This window comes from Vicugna pacos, chromosome 9 (assembly GCF_048564905.1).
Source record: "Vicugna pacos chromosome 9, VicPac4, whole genome shotgun sequence".
Classification (NCBI taxonomy): domain Eukaryota; kingdom Metazoa; phylum Chordata; class Mammalia; order Artiodactyla; family Camelidae; genus Vicugna; species Vicugna pacos.
This window is the reverse complement of record NC_132995.1, coordinates 57,983,682-58,002,792: the sequence shown is the minus strand read 5'-3', so window position 1 is coordinate 58,002,792 and position 19,111 is coordinate 57,983,682. Positions and strand designations below refer to the sequence as shown.

At 44.1% G+C, this 19,111-nt stretch overlaps 1 protein-coding gene across 4 annotated transcripts in view; it reads left to right on the top strand.

Annotated features, from left to right (window-relative positions):
• Positions 1 to 895: 895 nt before the first annotated feature.
• Positions 896 to 19,111, top strand: part of SLC22A15 (solute carrier family 22 member 15) — a 68,644-nt gene continuing 50,428 nt past the window's right edge. For all 4 annotated transcript variants that reach the window (XR_012075880.1, XM_072967946.1, XM_072967945.1 and 1 more), the window contains exons 1-2: positions 896 to 1,116; positions 14,503 to 14,715. Coding sequence is in view for 3 of the 4 variants with exons in the window: in XM_072967946.1 (XP_072824047.1) it covers positions 1,030 to 1,116; positions 14,503 to 14,715 (300 nt within the window). In the remaining variant the exon portion in view is untranslated. The remainder of the gene's footprint in view (positions 1,117 to 14,502; positions 14,716 to 19,111) is intronic.

Genomic DNA, 19,111 nt, shown 5'->3' with positions numbered 1-19,111 from the left:
ACAGGCAAATCCGGACAAGAACAGTAACAAAAAAAAAAAAAAGAAAAGAAAATTATAGGCCTCTCTCACTCTTAGATGTAAAATCCTGGATAAAGCGTTAGCTGGTCACCTCTTCTGTTCAGTACTGAATTGGGGGCCATGGCCCGGACAATGGTATACTATGCAGTTGTTAAAACCAACCTAAAGAGGTGGAAGGGAACGAGGGGGCTTAAGGCGGGTAGACTCCGTCCGACGTCCTGCTACATCCTCCTCTGTTTCACGCCTGGCAAACTGCCATTTATCCTTCCAGCACCTTGCCAGCCATCATATCGTGTCCCACAAATTATTCTTTCCTCTTTTCTATTTCCTTCGTACCTCGTGGATAATTCTATAATCAAATGTATCTCTGGTTTTGCACGAATTTGGTTACCTGTGACCTGATCACACAGAGTTCATAGAGAGTAGTCCACACAGAGTAGGACTGGAAAGAAATGTTGAAGAGCACTCTTCTCCGAAGGATATAAAACCCATTCCCACTTCCCTCATTTAACTGATTTGTATAAAAGGACAAATAATGCTGAGCCTTCACCAGGGGCCCCGCCCCGAAGCAGGGCCCACGGCTTAGGCGCAGCAGCCTTTCCCGTGTTTCTCCATCCGAGAGGATGCCTATGCCCGCGCCCACTTCCTCTTCCTGCCGGCTTTAAGCGGGGCAGACACCCATCCCTCTCATAAAAACATCTTTAACAGGAAGCGCAGAGGCCGGGTACCCGGGATCCCGCCCCGCCCTCGCACGCCCTCGGCGCCCGGGCCGCCGCCCCCGGACCCCGCGCGGCCCCCGGCCCCGCCCGCGCACACGCGCCGCCCGCCGCCCCGCCCGCGCTAGCGCGCCGCGCCCGGCTCCGCGCCCGCAGGGCCGAGCGGGTGCCGGGCGCCGAGGGGTTCGCGCGCCGGGCCGGCCGGGGAGGGCCGCGCCGGAGCGGGGGCGGCGGCAGAGCGGGCGGGCGCCGGGCTCCCGCTGGCGCCTGCGCCGGGCCGAGCGCGCGGCCCGCCATGGAGGTGGAGGAGGCGTTCCAGGCGGTGGGCGAGATGGGCATCTACCAGATGTACCTGTGCTTCCTGCTGGCCGTGCTGCTGCAGGTGAGTCCCCCGCCGTTGCCCGGGCAGCTGGCCTCGGCCGAGACGTACCCTCTCTCCAGTCCCCAACGCCTGGCCGGGATGCCGAGGCTCTGCAGACACCCCAGGGGTGGCGAGCCTCCCCCGCCTCCAGCCCCCACCCCGGCGAGGGCGGCGCTGGGCGCGGCGCCGCGCGGTGGCCGGGGCCCCGGAACGCCAAGGTCGCCGGCCGGCCTGTCAAGCTTTGAGCCCGCCCAAGCCTCGGATCCTCGCCAGTTAGGCGCCCTGCTCCCCTCCCTTCCAGTGGGGAAGGAGTGTGTTGAGGGGACACCAGTCCATGAGCTGGTTAGTACGAGATGCAGAATTCCGTTGTTACCTGTAATACGCTGTGAATACGAAAGGGAATTTCTAACCTGTGGCACTGTCACCTTGGAATCGGGAACACAGAGAGGGCCCTGATCACCCTCTGACAAAAGGTCCGATCTAGAGCTGCCTCCTTCAGCGCTGGTATCTACTTACCAAATTTTCCTAGATTTGGGCGGGGGGGCTCCCTATTTCAGGGGCTCTCAATGCATAGGGTTTATTTCTCTCTGGTTTAAGTTCTGCTGGGTCATTCTGTTCGGAGCGCCCTTGGGTTGAGACTTCTATAAAAGTCGATAGTGCCATTACAACGCGCAGTGTAAGACGGAATGACTTCTTCCTTGTACAGAATCTTCAGAGACCGTTTGCACACCCCAGCCTAAAAATGTGGCTTTCATATGCTTGAGGTCATTACAAATATGCCTTGCTGGGCAAGAGTTACTCCTCCTTTGCCAGCTTAAATGGCCCATTTGACATCACTTTTTTTATTCTAGAGGCATTTCATCCGCAAATCCTTTATTAGTATTACTATGAGTCGGCCATGATACTCATTCCTTCATTTAACACGTATTTAATGAGTGCCTACTGTGTGCTTAGCAGGGGCTACAATGTCAATAAATCAAAGCCCCTCTCCTGTGAAGTTTGCATTGTATGGGGGGTGCGGTGAAGCAGGCAGACAGTTAAAACAAATAATTACAATTAACGTGCGATGATAATTATTCAGAGGGAAAGGGAGGGCGGTCATGGTTATAACCAACAGTCCAACAGTTGCTTAAACCTTGCATAAGTCAGCTGCTCAACAGGAAGATTGGGGGTGAGGGGAAGGTAAAGTTTGGCTTAGTGATTCTCATTTGCATTAAAATGTTTGAAAGTTCGGCTGATTTCATCACCAGCCAGAAGAACCATTCAAACGATGCCTTAATCGATGAAGTCAGTTCTTTCTCTAGCAAAACAAGTCCTCAGTTCACAGATATGCAATATTCTGAAGTTCATTTATGTTTGTTGTTTTAGCTTTAAATGCACTTTCCTGTGGGGGAAAAGTATTTGTGCTAAATCACAACAGAGTATTTAATGAAGAGAGGATAGAATTATAACTATGATGTCTGTTGTTTATTTATAATACTTTGAGAAAATTCTTTTCCTCTTCTCACCAAGAATTTCAGGAACATGACTCCCTGTGAGTAATCCCACCTCCCTGTCCCCACACTCTTACCTCCGGTGTCATCATCTCACCTGCCTAGCCAGGTATCCATGACCTCTAATAAATTTGTCTTGAGTGGAATGTGGCACTGAAAAAGCCTCTGTTCTGAGTTCAGGATCTGTTAAATTTCCTTCACTTACTTTTCTTTATGGTCAGTCTAGTTGGTTAGATTTTGGTACCAAAGAGGTCTAAGCCCATGACTGTGAAACTTGTTCACGGAACTCTGCCTGACATGTGGTCAGTATTCACCAAAGAAGAACTTGCTCTTAGACTGCTGGGAATGAGTGACTGTTTATCTGTGGGGAGGTGCCCTGCAGCTGTGCTGATCCCCAAAGAGTAGGTGCCTAGGTCCAGGTAGAAGTGAATTCTTCACAGCCGTTACCTGTTTATGAGGACTCAGTTGCCCCAGTGAGAGGCACAATCCCTCTCTACCAAGTTGGAGATGGTTCAGGCCAGGCGAGCTGGCCTGTAGGGTGTGAGTCCTGGAGAGCCCCATTCCACAGCTGTAATAAGATGCTTTCATCATTCTTGTGGGGTTGCCTCCTCTAATAGAGGAAAAAGTAAGAAGCCTTTTTCAGACTTGGCTTAAATGGAGGGAGATTGATGTTTGTCTGCTTTTAAAACCAAATCCCGTGTCTGCCAGTGCCCAGAGAAGGTACACACCAACTGCAGAGCTGCTCTGCTGGAGAAGGGGGGCCCCTTCAGACCCCTGCACATTGTAGATGGGGCTGCCAGGGAGAAGGGGCCTCTGTCTTTACAGGAGCCTTTTCTGCACCAGCCGTTTGGTGATGACCCACCTCTGTGAAGAAATCCAAACCTAGAGGAACAGCGATGGCAACTTTACAGCTGCTTTTGCATTTTCTTCCTTCTAAGACCGTTATTATTTTTTAAAATGGTTCTAACTCCCTTTACTTCAGACACATCCGGGTTCAAACTAAGAGGACAAAACCACATTCCAAGCCAACTCTAAAGGTCATTTGGTTAACTGTTTTCTTGAATTATTGATACCATCTGTAGCTCCTCACAAGTATTCTCGCTATCCAATTTCCTTTGCCTCGGAGGCTCACCTTCAACTCCTCGCAGACACACACGGTCTTTGGAATCTCCATAGTGGTCAACTTTCAGACACGTAAAGATTAGATGCAGATTTTGTAGATTTCTCTTCAGTGTGATAAGATGCAAGGGCTCTGATAATGGTGATAATGTGGTTTTAAAGTACATAAGCAAAAAGCTAGTGGAGAACAGTTGCCTTTTGTAAAACTGGTTGTCTTATGAATAAGCAATAAGATTTACAGTTTTGCAGTTAGAAGAATTCTTACCCTCCTCCCCAAATATACATGCTGGCTGTCCCTTGGGTAAGAGTTACTTGTGGTATTTATTTTAGTTTTGCTTTTATTTTTTTAATTTTACTTATTATTTTTTACTGTCTTTTTGAAAGTCTTGTATTTATTTATTTTTAATGGAAGTACTGGGGATTGAACGCAGGACTTTGTGCATGCTAAGCATGAGCCCTGCCACCGACCTATACCTACCCCGCTGTGGTATTTAAATATGAATAATTCTGTTTACTTTATCACTGTTTCTATTTTCCAATCGCAGTTCAGAGTTGATGCCATCATCTCTGTTTTGTGTTTGTGTTTGTGTGTGCTGTTCGGAGGAAGGCTGGAATACAGTTCTTTGTTTCTTGATCCCTTTGGACATAAAGTGGAAATGGACCATGCTTCTTTGTTCTAAGCCAGAGACCCCAGGTCATTCATTTTCCTCAGGCTTATGAATCATAGGTTGTTGTATAATTTGCACAGGCTTTAAAACATCCACTGACCAACAGGAACATGTAACCTGTAATAAGCATTAGTTTCACCAGCAGAATTGTGACACTGCTGTGAACCTCAGCTTGAGATGCAGTATTCTTGTGTTTCAGAGTGCATTATTTTTATGGAAACTTTTAATAGCCCCAACCTTATTTTTCAGATCCTAGAACTACCAGAGCATTCAGATCATCCACTCCATAAATATCTTTTCATTGTGTTTCAGAAAGTAGAATGATTGAACAGGTATTCTGCCGAAGAGGAAACTGTAACAGTCAACACGTGAAAAGATGTTTACCTTCCATGGTCATCTGGGATAGGCATATTAAAATGACTATGAAACACCATTTCACACTTATTAGATTAGCAAACAGTAAATAGTCTAACAGTACAAGTATGATGAAAATGAGGAGTAGAAACTACCCCATTTAGAGAACAGCTTGGCACTGGCTAGTAAAATGACAACCAGCATTGGACTCCTAGGTAGATGTCCTACACCATCTCTTGAACATGTGCATAAGGAGATATGTGTAGGATGTTTATTGCAGCACTGTTTGTAATAACAAAAATCAACAACTGTCTAAATGACTCTGAAAAAGGGACCGGATAATTAAGGAGTGTTATAATTTTGATCGAATGTAACAGTTAAAATGAATGAACTAGATCTATGCACAAACACGTGGATGAATCTCTTAAAACACAATGTTAACTGAAAAAATAACCAGTGTGACATACACACAATGTGAAATATACTCTTACTATAAATTTTTAAAAACTAGGAAGCAATACTGTATTTGGCGTATGAATGTATATGAATCATGTAGGAGTGTGAACACATGGAGTAGGTGGATCCACACGCAATTCATGAGGTCGGCTGCCTCTTGGGAAGGCAGAGAGGGGCTGGGGCAGGGGAGGCATACATGGGAGACGTCTTCTGGACCTGTAACATTGTATTTTAAAAATCTGAAGCAAATCCGATAAAATGCCACTAGTTAATTGTGGTGGGTTCATGAATCTTCTTTTATTTGTTTTGCTCTTCTGTGTTTAATTTAAAAAAATTTTAATGATAAAAGATCTGCATACCTAGGAGAGAATGCTACATTTTTACAGTTCACTGTATGAGAATAATTGTTGCTATTCCTTTAACTGGTTATGGCTGGCAGTTGTGGTCATTTGGCACCCAGGAGGGGTGAGGAAGAGTGAGTTCTGTTAGGATGCTTTACCTCCTAACTTTGTGTGGAACATCACCCCAGCTAATGGCTCCTACCTGCTTGCATCTGTCTCCATGTGCACTTTCCCCATGAGACTCTGAGGAAGGTTACCTTTTGATGAGGTGTCACTGAGATGGATAGCTGGTGGTCCTAACCTCTCAACATAGGTGAGTGATGAAGTCCATACCATAAACCTTAGCAAAGAACTCATCGTCTAGCAGTTATTAAGACCAGTCCTCATGCCTTGGGGATTCTCACCACCACCAAGGGTTCAGTCGTGGTGAGAACTTGTGGGACTCGTAAGAGTTTCTGTCATGACTCCAAAACATGTGACCGTCTACCAGGGTTCTCTGCTAGTCTGAGCAAATTTTATGCCATGCTGACCCTCAGATTTCCTTCTTCCTGCCCCCACACAATGGATCAGAGCGTGGATGATAATCTGGGGAACCTTTGCCTGGTGTTCCTTCCATCAGTTTGTGTGAGTGGGGCACCATTGGTCAAGAAGACCTTAGCTACCCTTGTCCACACCATGGCCTTAGGGAAACTGTTGTCTATAGACAGACACTGCCCCCTGGTGTAAAGCAGATGAAGCTGCAACTCTATCAGACCCTCAGATTTCCATCTGGGGAGGATACGGAGATGTAGGAGGCCTCCAGAAGGTTTAGGGAGCTTCTTTGAGCCAGGAGCATCTCAAGAACTGCCATGTACCTTTGAAAGCAACTAGCCTGACACCTCTATAGCACCCAAACCCCCAGTAGCATGCCTGGCCCGAGCCACCCGCAGCTGCTTGACCTGTGCTCTAAGGTGTTGCCCTCCAAGACAGCACAAGGAAAGCCATTAAAAATATGAAGGCAGACAATGTGAATATGGTGATGTGAACACTAGACTTGAGTGCCGTGATGCTGTGCTGCAGGTGGCTTCCTGCAGTGTCTTCACTGTGCTCTTGGAAATGGCTGGATCAGAAAAGTTGAATGTTTTTTTTTTTTTGCAAGTTCAGGATCTCTTAAAGTTGCCCAGTGGCCCCGCAATTAGTTGGCATTGTGTCAGCGTTGACCTTGGGGTTTTCAGAATACTGGCTTGGCTCATCTCCACGGTGAGAGTCTGCATTGGAAGGAAAAGCCGTCCAATCAGCTTGGAAATCTCCTCTCGAACTTCTTTGACCAAACGATCAAACAGAAACTAACATCTACATCGGTGGGAGTCATATGGTACTCAACAAATAGTTTATGGTGGTTGTAGAGAAAAGAGAAGACTTAGAAAAGAGAAAAGAAAAAAATCACCAGAACTTCTACCAGCCAGAAGTAAAACATCCTCACGTTTTGGCGGATAGCCTTCCAGGCTTTGTATTACACAAACGTGTACATTTGTCGCTTTTACAGAAATCTGTATCTTAACCTGATCTCATCTCTCAGCAGTACTGTGGACGTCTCTGCTGTGCTCACAAATGAACAACTCCCTGTTTTTTAAAGGCTGCAGCGTAGCATTCCAGGGCACGGCCATCCCAGGACGGGCTTGTTCAGTTCTCAGTAGGTTTGTGGTTTTCTCTTTTTCACTGTCCTGGAGCTCCCACGGCCCATGCTCGTGGGCAGCCTTTGGCTCAGGCCTTCACTTCTCCCAGTCCACTGTGTACCCCTCTTCTCAAGCCCAAAGTCCTGATGATTCTGTTCCTCTCATTTTCCCCAGACGTTCTTTGTCCCAGCTTTATGGATGAGATGGAGGGTACCAGGTGTGAACTTCTTAGGCATCCTTTCCTTTTACTTTAGAATTGATTTTAGATCCTCGCCTATCGTTACGTTTCTCCGCAGTGTCCAAGAGGAAGACATATCTCTGCCCTCTTCCCTCTCTCACTTTTGCTCTTGACTCCATACGTTGGTTATATCTGATCTTCTCTCTGCATTCCCTGGCATCCCAAAGAACAGCCTATGTGGTGGATTTTGGTGGTATGTGGAAATGGTATTAAATAGCTTTAACTCATAAAGGGAGAGGATTAATCCCTCTTCAGCTCTTCTTCTACCCTTCTGTTTATCTGAGAAGAAAAGTCTCATTTGGTTCTAGCCTTTCTCAAAACAATTGCAAACATTTCTGTTTTAACAAAAGGAATGAGCCGGGATTACAGAAGGTTCAGACTTTGGCAGAAACACTACTTAGTTAGAATTGAATAACGATATTCTGCTTTTATTGTATTCGTCATTTGTTTTGTTTTAAAAGTCTTTTGAATTATGAAACACTGCAAACAAAGTACAGAGAGTAACATCACAAACACACATGTACCTATTTCCAGGCTTTATAAATGCTAACATTCTGCCGTGTGGGTTGAAGGTTGCGTCATAGTTCAGCCAGAGAAACAGAAGAACTCCTAGGAGGGAGATGTATGTGTTTGTATATGTGTGTGTATGTGTATCGTATGTATGTACGTGATTATAAATGTAACCAATGAATAATTTATTATGAGGATTTGATCCAATACAATTGGGAGCTGGTTCGGCAGTTCCTGTAAGACCTCGATACCTGATGTTGGAGCTTGAAGTCTGCAGGGAAGGCAGCCTGGAAGGGAAGATGTGATGTGGAACCCATCAGAACTGACTGGCACCTGTGCATTCTCACTGCCTGCATCCTTGACGAAGCAAACGCCTTTCACCTTGGAACTGAACACACACCTGGCCCAAGAGTCAGAGAAGCTAAAGGAAGGTCCAGGACAATGTGGATCAGTAGCAGATCCAGCTGCTGTGTCACACCCATGAGGTGAAGCAACGAAGATGTGACAGTGCAGTGGGTGTGAGGCACAGAAACACCTGCCCCAACCTTCTGAGCATGAAAACCAATGGCTGCTCCTTTGCATTCTCCCTTCCTTCCAAATCTTGCCCGAAAATATCTCTTGTGACCCATCTTACATAAACGTCCCAGCCAACACTTGGCATTGTAACAGGGTGTTTATTTTGATGGTTCCATCTGACCAGTTAGAGTTGTATTGATATACAATTTTATTTCTCTGTAAATTTACTTAACTTAAAAAAAATTGAGTCAGTTTAAAAGCAGACCATTAAGTACATAATAGAAAACAGAAATGGGCACGTAAAACCCCAGCAGGGGGCACACAGGGGACTGAAGTTCGGGGAAGGCTGAGCCTGCCCTGTAATACTTCTAGAAAGAACGCTAAAAATATTTTCTTTACTTCCCTGACTCTGATTGGACTCTTTCTTTCGCCTAAGAATTCCTTCCTTGGTTTTTGTGTTGAATAGACCCCTAGCAGTCTTCCTCTGCCTGGCTCAGGTGTCACATTTGCAACAGTTTCCTTAGTCCCCTAGTTGGAAGTCACGTCTGCTTTCTTCGTGTTCTCATTAACTCATTTCCACTCGGGCTAACACAGCATTTGTCCATCCCTACCTTGTATTCATGGCTTTGGGCATCTTTGTTGTCCTCACTTGAATGTGTGCGCTTAGAAGGAAACAGTATTTTTTTTACTCATCATTGTTATCACCAGAGGCTCATAATACACTGTGTTGCGAAGTGTTGATACTAAGATTTCTTAAAAATTGAACTGAAATAACAGAAGGTGGTCAGGTGGTGGTGTTCCCATTTTATTTGGGAGATAGAGAGAGTGACAGATGCAGGTCAAATAACGTGTCCAAAGTCTTAATCAGTGGTTGGAACCAAGATTAGTTTTCAGAGTAACTGGTTTTTAATCCATCATCATTTTTTTTTGCCACACTATCATGCAAGGAATTAATGACGTGTATCATAGGCTGAGACACAGTGGTGCGTTGGGTTTCTTAAAAGGATGTAGAAGGGTAAGTTAGGGTTTCTCAGGAGATGATAGATCATTAGAAGAGAAAATTTGAATTATCTCTATACTGTTAAGTAATGGTACAAAATAATATTTCCCTAGTAAATAATACAGCCTTTGAATGCTTTGGAAATTAAGAGAGGAGACATCAGCGTGGTCCACAGTGGTCTGTTGAAACTTTAGAAAGAAGGCTGAACTTAAGCTGAACTTTAAAGGTTGGGTTTAGAGAGAAGTGGGAAGGTCATTTCAGATGGAAAAACATAGCATTGGAAAAAATATAGAAGAGGAATAACCTAGACCCTTGCTACACAAACTGTGGCCCAGACCGTCAGCATTGACTGCACCAGAGCTTGTTAGAAATGCAGGTTCTCAGGCCCTGTCCCAGCCTACGGAACCAGACCCTGCACGTCAAAGCTTGGGAGGCCCTGATGCGTGCTGTTTGTATGGTGCTGTACCGTTTACTGTTGGCTAAAGAAACATCCCCTTGGCCCCCAGAATAGATCAGTTAGATAAGAATGAATGAGATAAAGACACACTACTAGTGCGTGGTCCCACTAGAGGAAAATGGAAGTTTAGAGAAGTTTTGATTGGCTGGAGCTGAGGTTCAGGCTCAGGAATACAGATTCCATATGGTTCTCACAGCACACCATGAAAAGTCATGTTTGGGGAACTGAATAGGCTAGTGCAGACAGCCTGAATGCAGATTGGGTAGCAATTGGGCCATGTGGTGGGGACCTGGGTGCTAGGACATTTGTCATTTGTCCGTGAACATGTTGTGGCCGAAAGAGGTTCATGAGGAGTGTCTCAGGGAGACTGATCTGGTGGCATCGTGTGGATAAATCAGAGTTAGGGAAGGAAGAGGACTCAGAGACACTGGTTATTCAGGGACTAATCACTGAATTTTTAAAACACGAGAAAGTAGGCAGTATCAGGAAGTCGCCCCACAGATGTGTGTTGAATGCCCACTTCGGGCTGGGCATCTGGTGCTGCCTTCATGATGTGGTCACGCTCATGTAATGCTTTTGGTCGCGTCAGTCAGATAAGCTGAGTACTAAGTGCATAAGGTACTAGCAGTGATGACAATAATGAGGTCATCTTTGATTTTTTCCCCCCATTTTTTTCTCTGAAAAAAGCTCTGGCCCCAGAGTTAGGTGGCTGCCAGCCTCACCCTGGTTTTGCCATTAGTGCTTTACGTGCCCTTGAACGACCCACTTAATCGCTCTGTGGCTGAGCTTTCCCACTTTACAGCGCGAACATCACATCTCCCGTGACTTCACGGCGCAAGATATTGTGATGAGGTAATTTATGGGAGGCGTTGTCGGTTTCCTGAGTGTCATAAAAGCTTATAATGCTGTTAGGATGAAATTACATGTAAAATGTTCATCTTCTGAAACTTTTAAAATTTCAGTCCCATAGTGCATGTTAGTCACTTTTCTAATTATAATGACGCTGAAAGGGAAAAAACAACCCCGCCATCTGTGGCACTTGTTTGCCTTCCCTGGAGGCAGCGCTGGAGGAGATGACGGTGTATCTGAGATGTTGTTCGTCTCACTCCGAAGGAGAACGGGTGGCGGTTTCTCGACGTGGCTTTCAGGTGCTGATGGGCACGGTTCTCTGCACAGGACCACTGGGGAATGTGTGCCCTGAGTAGTAGTCGGGGGCAGAGGGAGATTGCGTGTGTGCTCCGGGGGAAGAAGCAGGATGAGAGCTCTGTCACGCTGTCACAGCCAAGAAGGCAAGCGAGGAAAAGCACCCCCTATTCCGTGTGTGGGTGACGCCTCCCCGGGACTAGCTGAGGGCTAAACCATCTTTGACTTCATAGGACTGTGGGGCCCACGTGTGTGGCTCTGGCGTAAAGGACCTAACAGCAATCTATGCAGCGTTTAAGCATCGCCCCTTTTACCTAATCCTCCTGGTGCCTTTTCAGAGTTAGCATTATCGTGCGGCTTCACAGCTGCCTGCCTGCTCTGTCTCTTACCTTTAGCAAAAGCAGGCATGGCCATTTGTGTCAAAGCGAAAAAGGCAGACACCACATAGAAAAGCGTGTGTTTCTGATCCCTCTGGTGACACAAAGCCGTGGCCCTACATATTCCGTTGGGGTCCCTGGGTGTGTGTGTGTGTGTGTGTGTGTATGGGTGGGAGGATGGCAGAGAAAATGAGACAGGTGGAAAGTGCATATTCAGCTACAGACTGCTAGAAACAATACTGACTGGTACAGATAATACTGATCCGCTAAGTTTCACTGCTCCCTGCGTTACAAACAAGGGTGTGTAGCAGCACTCTACCTCTTTGTTTTTTTAACTCCTTTCCACGCTTCATAATTTCTTCCAAGAATGGCAGGCTCCACAATGAAATACACCTCAGATTAGAGGACCCTTTGGAGCATTTTACCTGGAACATTTGCTTATCCTAGAATAACCTAGATAAAAATAAATTGTGTTAGTGTATTTTCAACAGGCACTTAGAATGGTGCCTGGCATACAGTTAGCATTAGAGAAGCATTTGCTGTTTTTTCCTAGTATTCCCTCGTGGACATTCATTCATTTATTGATTTGAGTGCGTGATACCATCCATCTAGGAGGTATTTGCTTTGGGAGCCTACATGTGAATCAGACAGAGATCCTGCCCTTAGGGAGAGTGTATTCCAATAGGAAAAAATTAGACTCACAAATACATAAATACAGTGCAGTGAAGTAAATGATACGGGCTATGAAAAAGATCTAGATGGAGCTTTGCGGGGTGAGCAGAAGCAGGAGGGGGCTTTTGAGGGGTTGGCAGGAAGGCAGGATGGAGGGAGGGTATCTGCGTTGCATCTTGGAGGACAGGAAAGGTCCAGACAGTCACAGCAGGAGAGGGTGCTTTCCGGGTGAAGTGAAGGGTAGAGACAAAAGCAGGAAAAAGCATACTTAGGGAGAAAACGTGACCAGTTTGTTTTACCGGATTGAAGGCAGTACATTTACCAGAACATGTTTTGTGTCGTCTGAGTTCCCTTTGCCCCATTTTTTTTTCATTTCTTTACCCATGAATTAAATTTCAGCAGATTGTAATCAGGAAGGGCAGTTACTAAAACGGGTGCGAGTGGCTTTGTAATTATAGCTGCTGCTAAATGTGTGCTCTGTCTGTTCTCGTGATTATTAAGGTTTTCATTTTTATAAGCTGATCGCCTCCTGTTCTAAAACTTCCTTAATAGTATGCAAATAGGGGCCGGGAAGCGATATAAATCTAGAAGCATGTTTTCCTTTGCGTTTTACAATAAATCCCCCCCGCAGACTGACCTGGGGCGGCTTTGTGCATCTCCAGAGGCCCACAGTCATTCGGGCACAATAGACGGGGGCTGCCTTTCGCATCCTCCCAGCCTTGCTGGGGAGGGGAGAAAAAAATCAGATCCTGGGCTTTACATTAGCTTTCTGTTACGACACACACAATGTCATGGCTTCTTTTCTCTTTCCTTGACAGTAATTCCATCATCTACTTGTGATAAATTACTCTGCCTTTGGCGATTTAGCTTATCCACTTAACAGCTGAATATGCCTCTGCAGAATGGTGTGGAAGGAGCGGGGAGTTCCCAGCAGTGGAGATGATGCTGTTGGCAAGTCTCTCCGCCCTGCTGTATCTCGGGTCAGCTCATCTATCCAGTGGGAGTGTTACTATATGCAGCAGAGAAATCACATGCTTTGTGTTTTTCAAACACTTACTCTATTTAAAGGTATTAAAAGCCTAAGTTCTAAGTGAATAGCAGTAATTTGGGGGGGGGCCTTCCTTTATAACTTTTTTTTTTAATTGAAGTATAATCCGTTTACAGTGTTGTATCAGTTTCTGGTGTACAGCATAATGTTTCAGCCATCCATATAATAATCATTTCTTAAAGTAAGACTGCCTCACTATGGAACAGACTCTTTTTTTTATGTTTTCCTAATAAATTTTAAGCTTGCAGTACTCGTCGAACAATGAGAGCTAAATATAAATGGACCCCTAGCAGAAAAAGGCTGCCCAGGGCTCAACAGCTTATAAACCCAGTTGTGAGTAGCTGTCAAACCCAAAACAGTCAGTGACAAACGTGAACACCTGCTCCTGGGTTCCTGAATTTTTTATATCTTGTAAGTTGTGTGCTATACTTTAGTACCTACTCGGGTACATATTGTGCTTCCTTGCTTTAATAGAGCGCCTGTCCTCGCCTCCTCTGTCCCTCTCCTCCTCCCCCCTCCCTGTATATATATATACACACACATACAGATGTCTGTGTCTGAAGCATGTTTTTGGAAACATTTAAAACTATGCCACAGAATGTTTTCTTGTTGAGATAATGAATCCAAGACCAAGATACTCCTGGGCTCTGGTGACACCTTCTCTGAACTGAGTGTAGTGTTGAGGAGGAAATAGCTGGAATGTTAGTCTTCTAATCAGAGTCAGTAATATCACCCCCCAACGCCCGCCACCCCCACCCCCTGCCATGTGCGCACCAAGGGCTGGTTGTTGGGTCTTTTATAAGGGAGGGAGGGTCACAAGGTGCCTGATTGGCTGTAGGTGAGGTGAGAAGTTTAGGGTTCCTAAAGGGCGATGGGGTTTGTGACTCTGATAAGGTGGGCTGCACAAGCCAGCCCGAGCTGTTGTGAGATTAGGCATCACCTAGAGCTGTTAGTGCATTAGGGCAAACACGCCCAGTAAAGAATGTACTTTGTCTGCTGAGGGATCACAGGCAGGCATCCGAGAGCCCAGGGATGGGGGTCCTTGGACTATGAGGGATGTCAGTTGGCCCCACACCCTAGCCAGTGTGGAACCACCTCTGTGCCCTTCCCTTAGCATCAGATGTATCTCAACATAGAAGAAAATCCTTGGAGGAAGCATAGGGTGCTTTACAGAGGGGCTCGTGGTGGCTCTGTTGGTAGTAAATCAGGAAGCTTCCTTTGAACCGTTTGCTCCTCTGTTTCTGAAGCGTCTCGTTTCTGCCGCTCCTACAAACACACAAGCAGGAGCTGATCCCTCGTGGTTTGTGAGTGTACCACTTGCGTTGTCAGCATCAGTGGTCTTGTGTGTTTCCTGTTTCAGCTGTACGTGGCCACCGAGGCCATCCTCATCGCGCTGGTCGGGGCCACGCCGTCGTACCACTGGGACCTGGCGGAGCTGCTGCCAAATCAGAGCCACGGCAACCAGTCAGCCGGGGAAGACCAGGCCCTGGGCGCCTGGCTCCTGACCGCCAACGGCAGCGAGATCCACAAGCACGTGCACTTCAGCAGCAGCTTCACGTCCATCGCCTCTGAGGTACCAGCAGGAGGGTGGGTGGGGAGGGGACAGGCCCTCCCTCGTTGAGTGTCTGCTGCTGGGTCTTGTTGACTCAACTTCAGCACATCCAGTATCCCTTCATTCAAATATTGTTTTAGTTTCTTTTTCCCCATGAATGTGTGTTGAATTTTGTCAGATATGTCACTTTGCAATTTTCCACATGAAATGCAGAGATCATGTGATTCTACCTTCTAGTACGGTGGATAACATCTTTGATTTTCAAATACCGAACCAACCTTACATCTCTGGATGGCATATACTTTCTGTATGTTGCACAATTTTACTTGCTAATATTTTGTTAAGGATTTTTGCTTCTATATTCATGAGCTATGTTGGTCTCTAGTTTGATTTTTTTTGTACTATCTTTGTCTGGTGTTGGTATCAGCCTAACACCACATTCATAAAATGAATTGTGAAATATCTGTCCTTTTCTGTTTTCTGGAAGTGACTGTGTAGAATTGATGTTAGTCCTTTCAACATGTGGGAGAATTCTCCAGTGAAATCATCTGGGTCTTTAGGTTTCTTTTGTGGGAGTTTTAAAATTATGAGGTCAGTTTCTTCAAAAGTTATAGGACTATTTAAGTGATCTGTTTTGTATTGTGAGTTGGGGCAGTTTGTGATTTTCAAAGAATTGGTTCATTTCATTTAAGTTTTCCAATTTATATGTGTAGAGTTGTTCATTGTATTAACTTAATATCCTTTTGATATCGGCAGAGTCTGAAATACCTCCTCTTTTATTACCTAATATTGGTGATTTATGTCCTTTCTAATTTAATTACTTGTCAGTCATGATAGCGTTTTGCCAATTTTATTGATCTTTTTAAAGAACCAACATTTTGTTCCATTGATTTTTTTTTCTCTGTTTTTCTTTTTTCCATTTTATTACTTTTTGCTCGTATTTCCTTCCTTCTGCTTGCTTTGGATTTCTTTTTCTCTTTTTCTTTTTTAGGTTCCAGAAGTGGTAGTCTGAGAGTATCAGTGGGAGTCTTCCCCCTTGCTAATATAAGCATTTAGTGGCAGAAATGAAATCTCCCTCTCAGGACCGTGTTAGCTATGTCCCACAAATTTTGATCCATTATATTTTCTTTTGCATTTAGCTCAATATATTTTTTTTTCTCCTTGAGACTTCCTTTTGATCCAATGATTATTTAGAGGTATGCTTTTTAGTTTACTAGTGTTTGGAGATTTTCCTGTTAGCTTTCTGTTTTCTATTTCTAGTTTGATTCCATTGTGGTCAGAGGACACTCTATGATTTCAGTTCTTTTAAATTTCTTGCTGTTTCTTTTATGGTGTAGGATGTAGTCTCCCTTGGGTATATGTTCCATTTGTGCTTGAACCAAATGTATATTCTGCTGCTGTTGCGTGTTCTGTAAATATTGTTTAGATCCAGTTGATTGAGTTCTTCTGTATCCTTGCTGATTTTCTATCTAGTTCTGTAGACTGTTGAGAGAGGAGTGTTTATGTCTTCAATTACAGTTACAGAAATGTTGATTTCTCCTTTCACTACTTTCACTTTTTGCTTTCAATATTTTGTAATTCTGTTGTTTGGTATGTGTAAATTTATGATTGCTATGTCTGCTTGGTGGACTGACCTTTTTATCGTTTTATAATACCCTTCCCTGTCACTGGTCATTTTCTTGTTCTGAAATGTGGTGTATTTAATATTCATATAGCCACACCTCCTTTCTTTGATTAGTGTAAGCATGATATGTATTTTTTCCTCCTTTTACTTTCAATTTGCCTATATCATATGAGAAATCAGTTTTTTATAGACAGAATATAATTGGATCAAGTTTTTTAATCCATACTGTCAATCTCTGTATTTATATATTTAGATAATTTACATTTAACATAATTTTTTATATGTTAGGGCTTACCTCTTTCACTTTATTATTTTTATGTTGTTCTCTGTTGTTTTTTCTTTTTCTCTTTTATTTTTCCTGCCATCCTGTAGGTCCTTGGAACATTTTTAGAATTCCATTTTGACTTACCTATAGCGTTTTGGGGTATGTCTATCTCTCTGTGTATAGCTATTTTAGTGATTGCATTACATTATATATGCATAACTTACCACAGTCTACTGACGTCCTGTCACCAGTTTAAGTGACAGAAACTCTACCTTACCTTATATCCCTTTGCCCTCCCCTGTTTATAATTGTGTTAAGTGATTTTCTACATACTTTTTGACCCACATTACACAGTGTTATAATTTTTGCTTTAACCATCAGATATAATTTAGAAAACTCAAAAAGAGAAAGTCTGTTTTATTTACCCACATTTTCCTTCCATTGTTCTTTCTTTCTTCCTGATGTTCCAAAATTCCTTCTTTTATGTTTTCTTTCTTTTTAGAGAACTTCTATTAGTCATTATTTTAGGGTAATTCTGATGACAATAAATTCTTTCAGTTTTAATTTATCTGAGAATATGTTGATTTCCCCTTCAACCTTTGTTTTCACTGGTTATAAAATTCTTGGTTGACAGTTCTTTTCCTTCAGCATTTAAAAACTCCTTTTGCAGGAAGAGGGTACAGCTCAGTGGTAGAGGGCGTGCCTTACATGCACAAGATCCTAGGTTCAATCCCCAGTACTACCATTAAAAAATGAGTAAATATATTCACCTGATTACCTCCCCCCATTCAAAAAAAACTATTAAAAAAAAACCCAGAAAGGGTTTGGAAAGGCAGCTCATCAAATTACATTCAAAATTGAATTAAAATAAAAAAATTAAAACTTCTAAGCCATTTCCTTCTGGTCTTTATGGTTTGTAATGAAAAATGTGGTGTTATTTGATTTTTCTTTTTTTTCTTACAGGGAAGGTGTCATTTCTCTTTTGCTACTTTTAAGGTTTTTTGGTTTTCTTGTCTTTAGTTTTTAGTTGTTAGACTGTGGTGTTTCTTGGTTTGGATTTCTTCAAGTTTATCTTGTTTGGAGTTTACTGAGCTTCTAGGATCCTCAGGTTTCTATCTCTTGACACACTGGGAGATTTTCAGCTATTATTTATACAAGTACTTTTTTTAGCCCTTCTCTCTTTCTCCTTTCCTTCTAGAACTCCAGTGACAGAAATATTAATTCTTTTGTTATAGCCCCACAGACACCTGAGGCTTTGTTCTTTTTTTTCAGCCTGTTTCTTTTTTTGTGGGGGGGGGGTGTTTTTCATTTATTTCTGTTTGGAGGAGGTGCTGGGGATTGAACCCAGGACCTCGTGCATGCCAAGCATGCACTCTACCACTTGAGCTGTGCCCTCCCCCCTTTTTTTCAGTTTGTTTTATCTTTGTTTCCGGATTGCGTATTTCTGACTGTTCTGTTTTCAAGTTTCCTGATTCTTTCCTCTCTCTCCTCTATCCTGCTGTCGAATCCCTTCACTGTATTTGTCAGTTCTAAAATTTTTATTTTGTTCTTTTTCTATATATTCTCTTTCTTTGCTGAGACTTTGTGTCTTCACTGAGTCTTTCAATTTTGTCATCTATTTCAAACATGTTTACAATTGCTCATGTTGACAGCTGTAAGATCTTTGTCAGATATTTCTATGAACTCTATCATCTCAGTGATTGTCTTTATTCATCCTGCTTGAGATCCTTCTGATTTGGGGTATGCCAAATTATTTTTATTTGAAACTTGAAGTTTGAGGGATTATGTTAGGAGATGCTGGGTTTTTTTTAAGCCTTCTGTTTTAGCTGGCTTTCTGTGACACTGCTGTGGCATGGGAAGAAGGGAGGGGTGCCTCGTTACCACCATGGGCTGAAATCCAGCCTCTCTGCATGGTGTCTGCGGACACTCGTGGTGGGGGTGGTGGTACTGGGCTAGGAGGGAGGGGGGCTTTGGTAGGAATGAAAGTGCTGGCACCTTGCTGTCTTTTTCTGACATCACCGAGGTCGAGGAGGGTGGAGGTGACTCACTACAGCCTAGCCAGGGGGAAGCCTAGTTTCCACACTTAGCCTTTGCTAGTGTGGATGGGGTTGAAGCCACAGATTTGGGTGTGTGGAGGGGAGGGTGTGTGTGTGTTGGGATGATCATTGGCCAGAATAAAGCAGTTGTTGCCTCAAAGTTCTGTCCTGCTAGGAAGCCCCTCTCCTGGGCCTTTGTCTAGATAGAGCAGGCTTCCTTGGGGCTCTTGTCACTCGTCTTAGCATTTCTGAGTTGCTGGGTTTCTCCAGCATCCCGTCTGAGATATGTGAGGCAAAGGGAAACCCAGGGAACTGACCACTGTGTCATTCCTTGGGTCCCAGGGTCCTTAACTGGTCTTCTCCCCACCTTTAAAGTTGTCTTTGTTTGTTTTACATATAATGTCCAGGATTTTTAGTAGTATACAGTGGGAGAAACAGGGAAAAGTACATGCAGAAGGGTTCCTGGACCCACTTCCAACAAGCAGTTCCCGG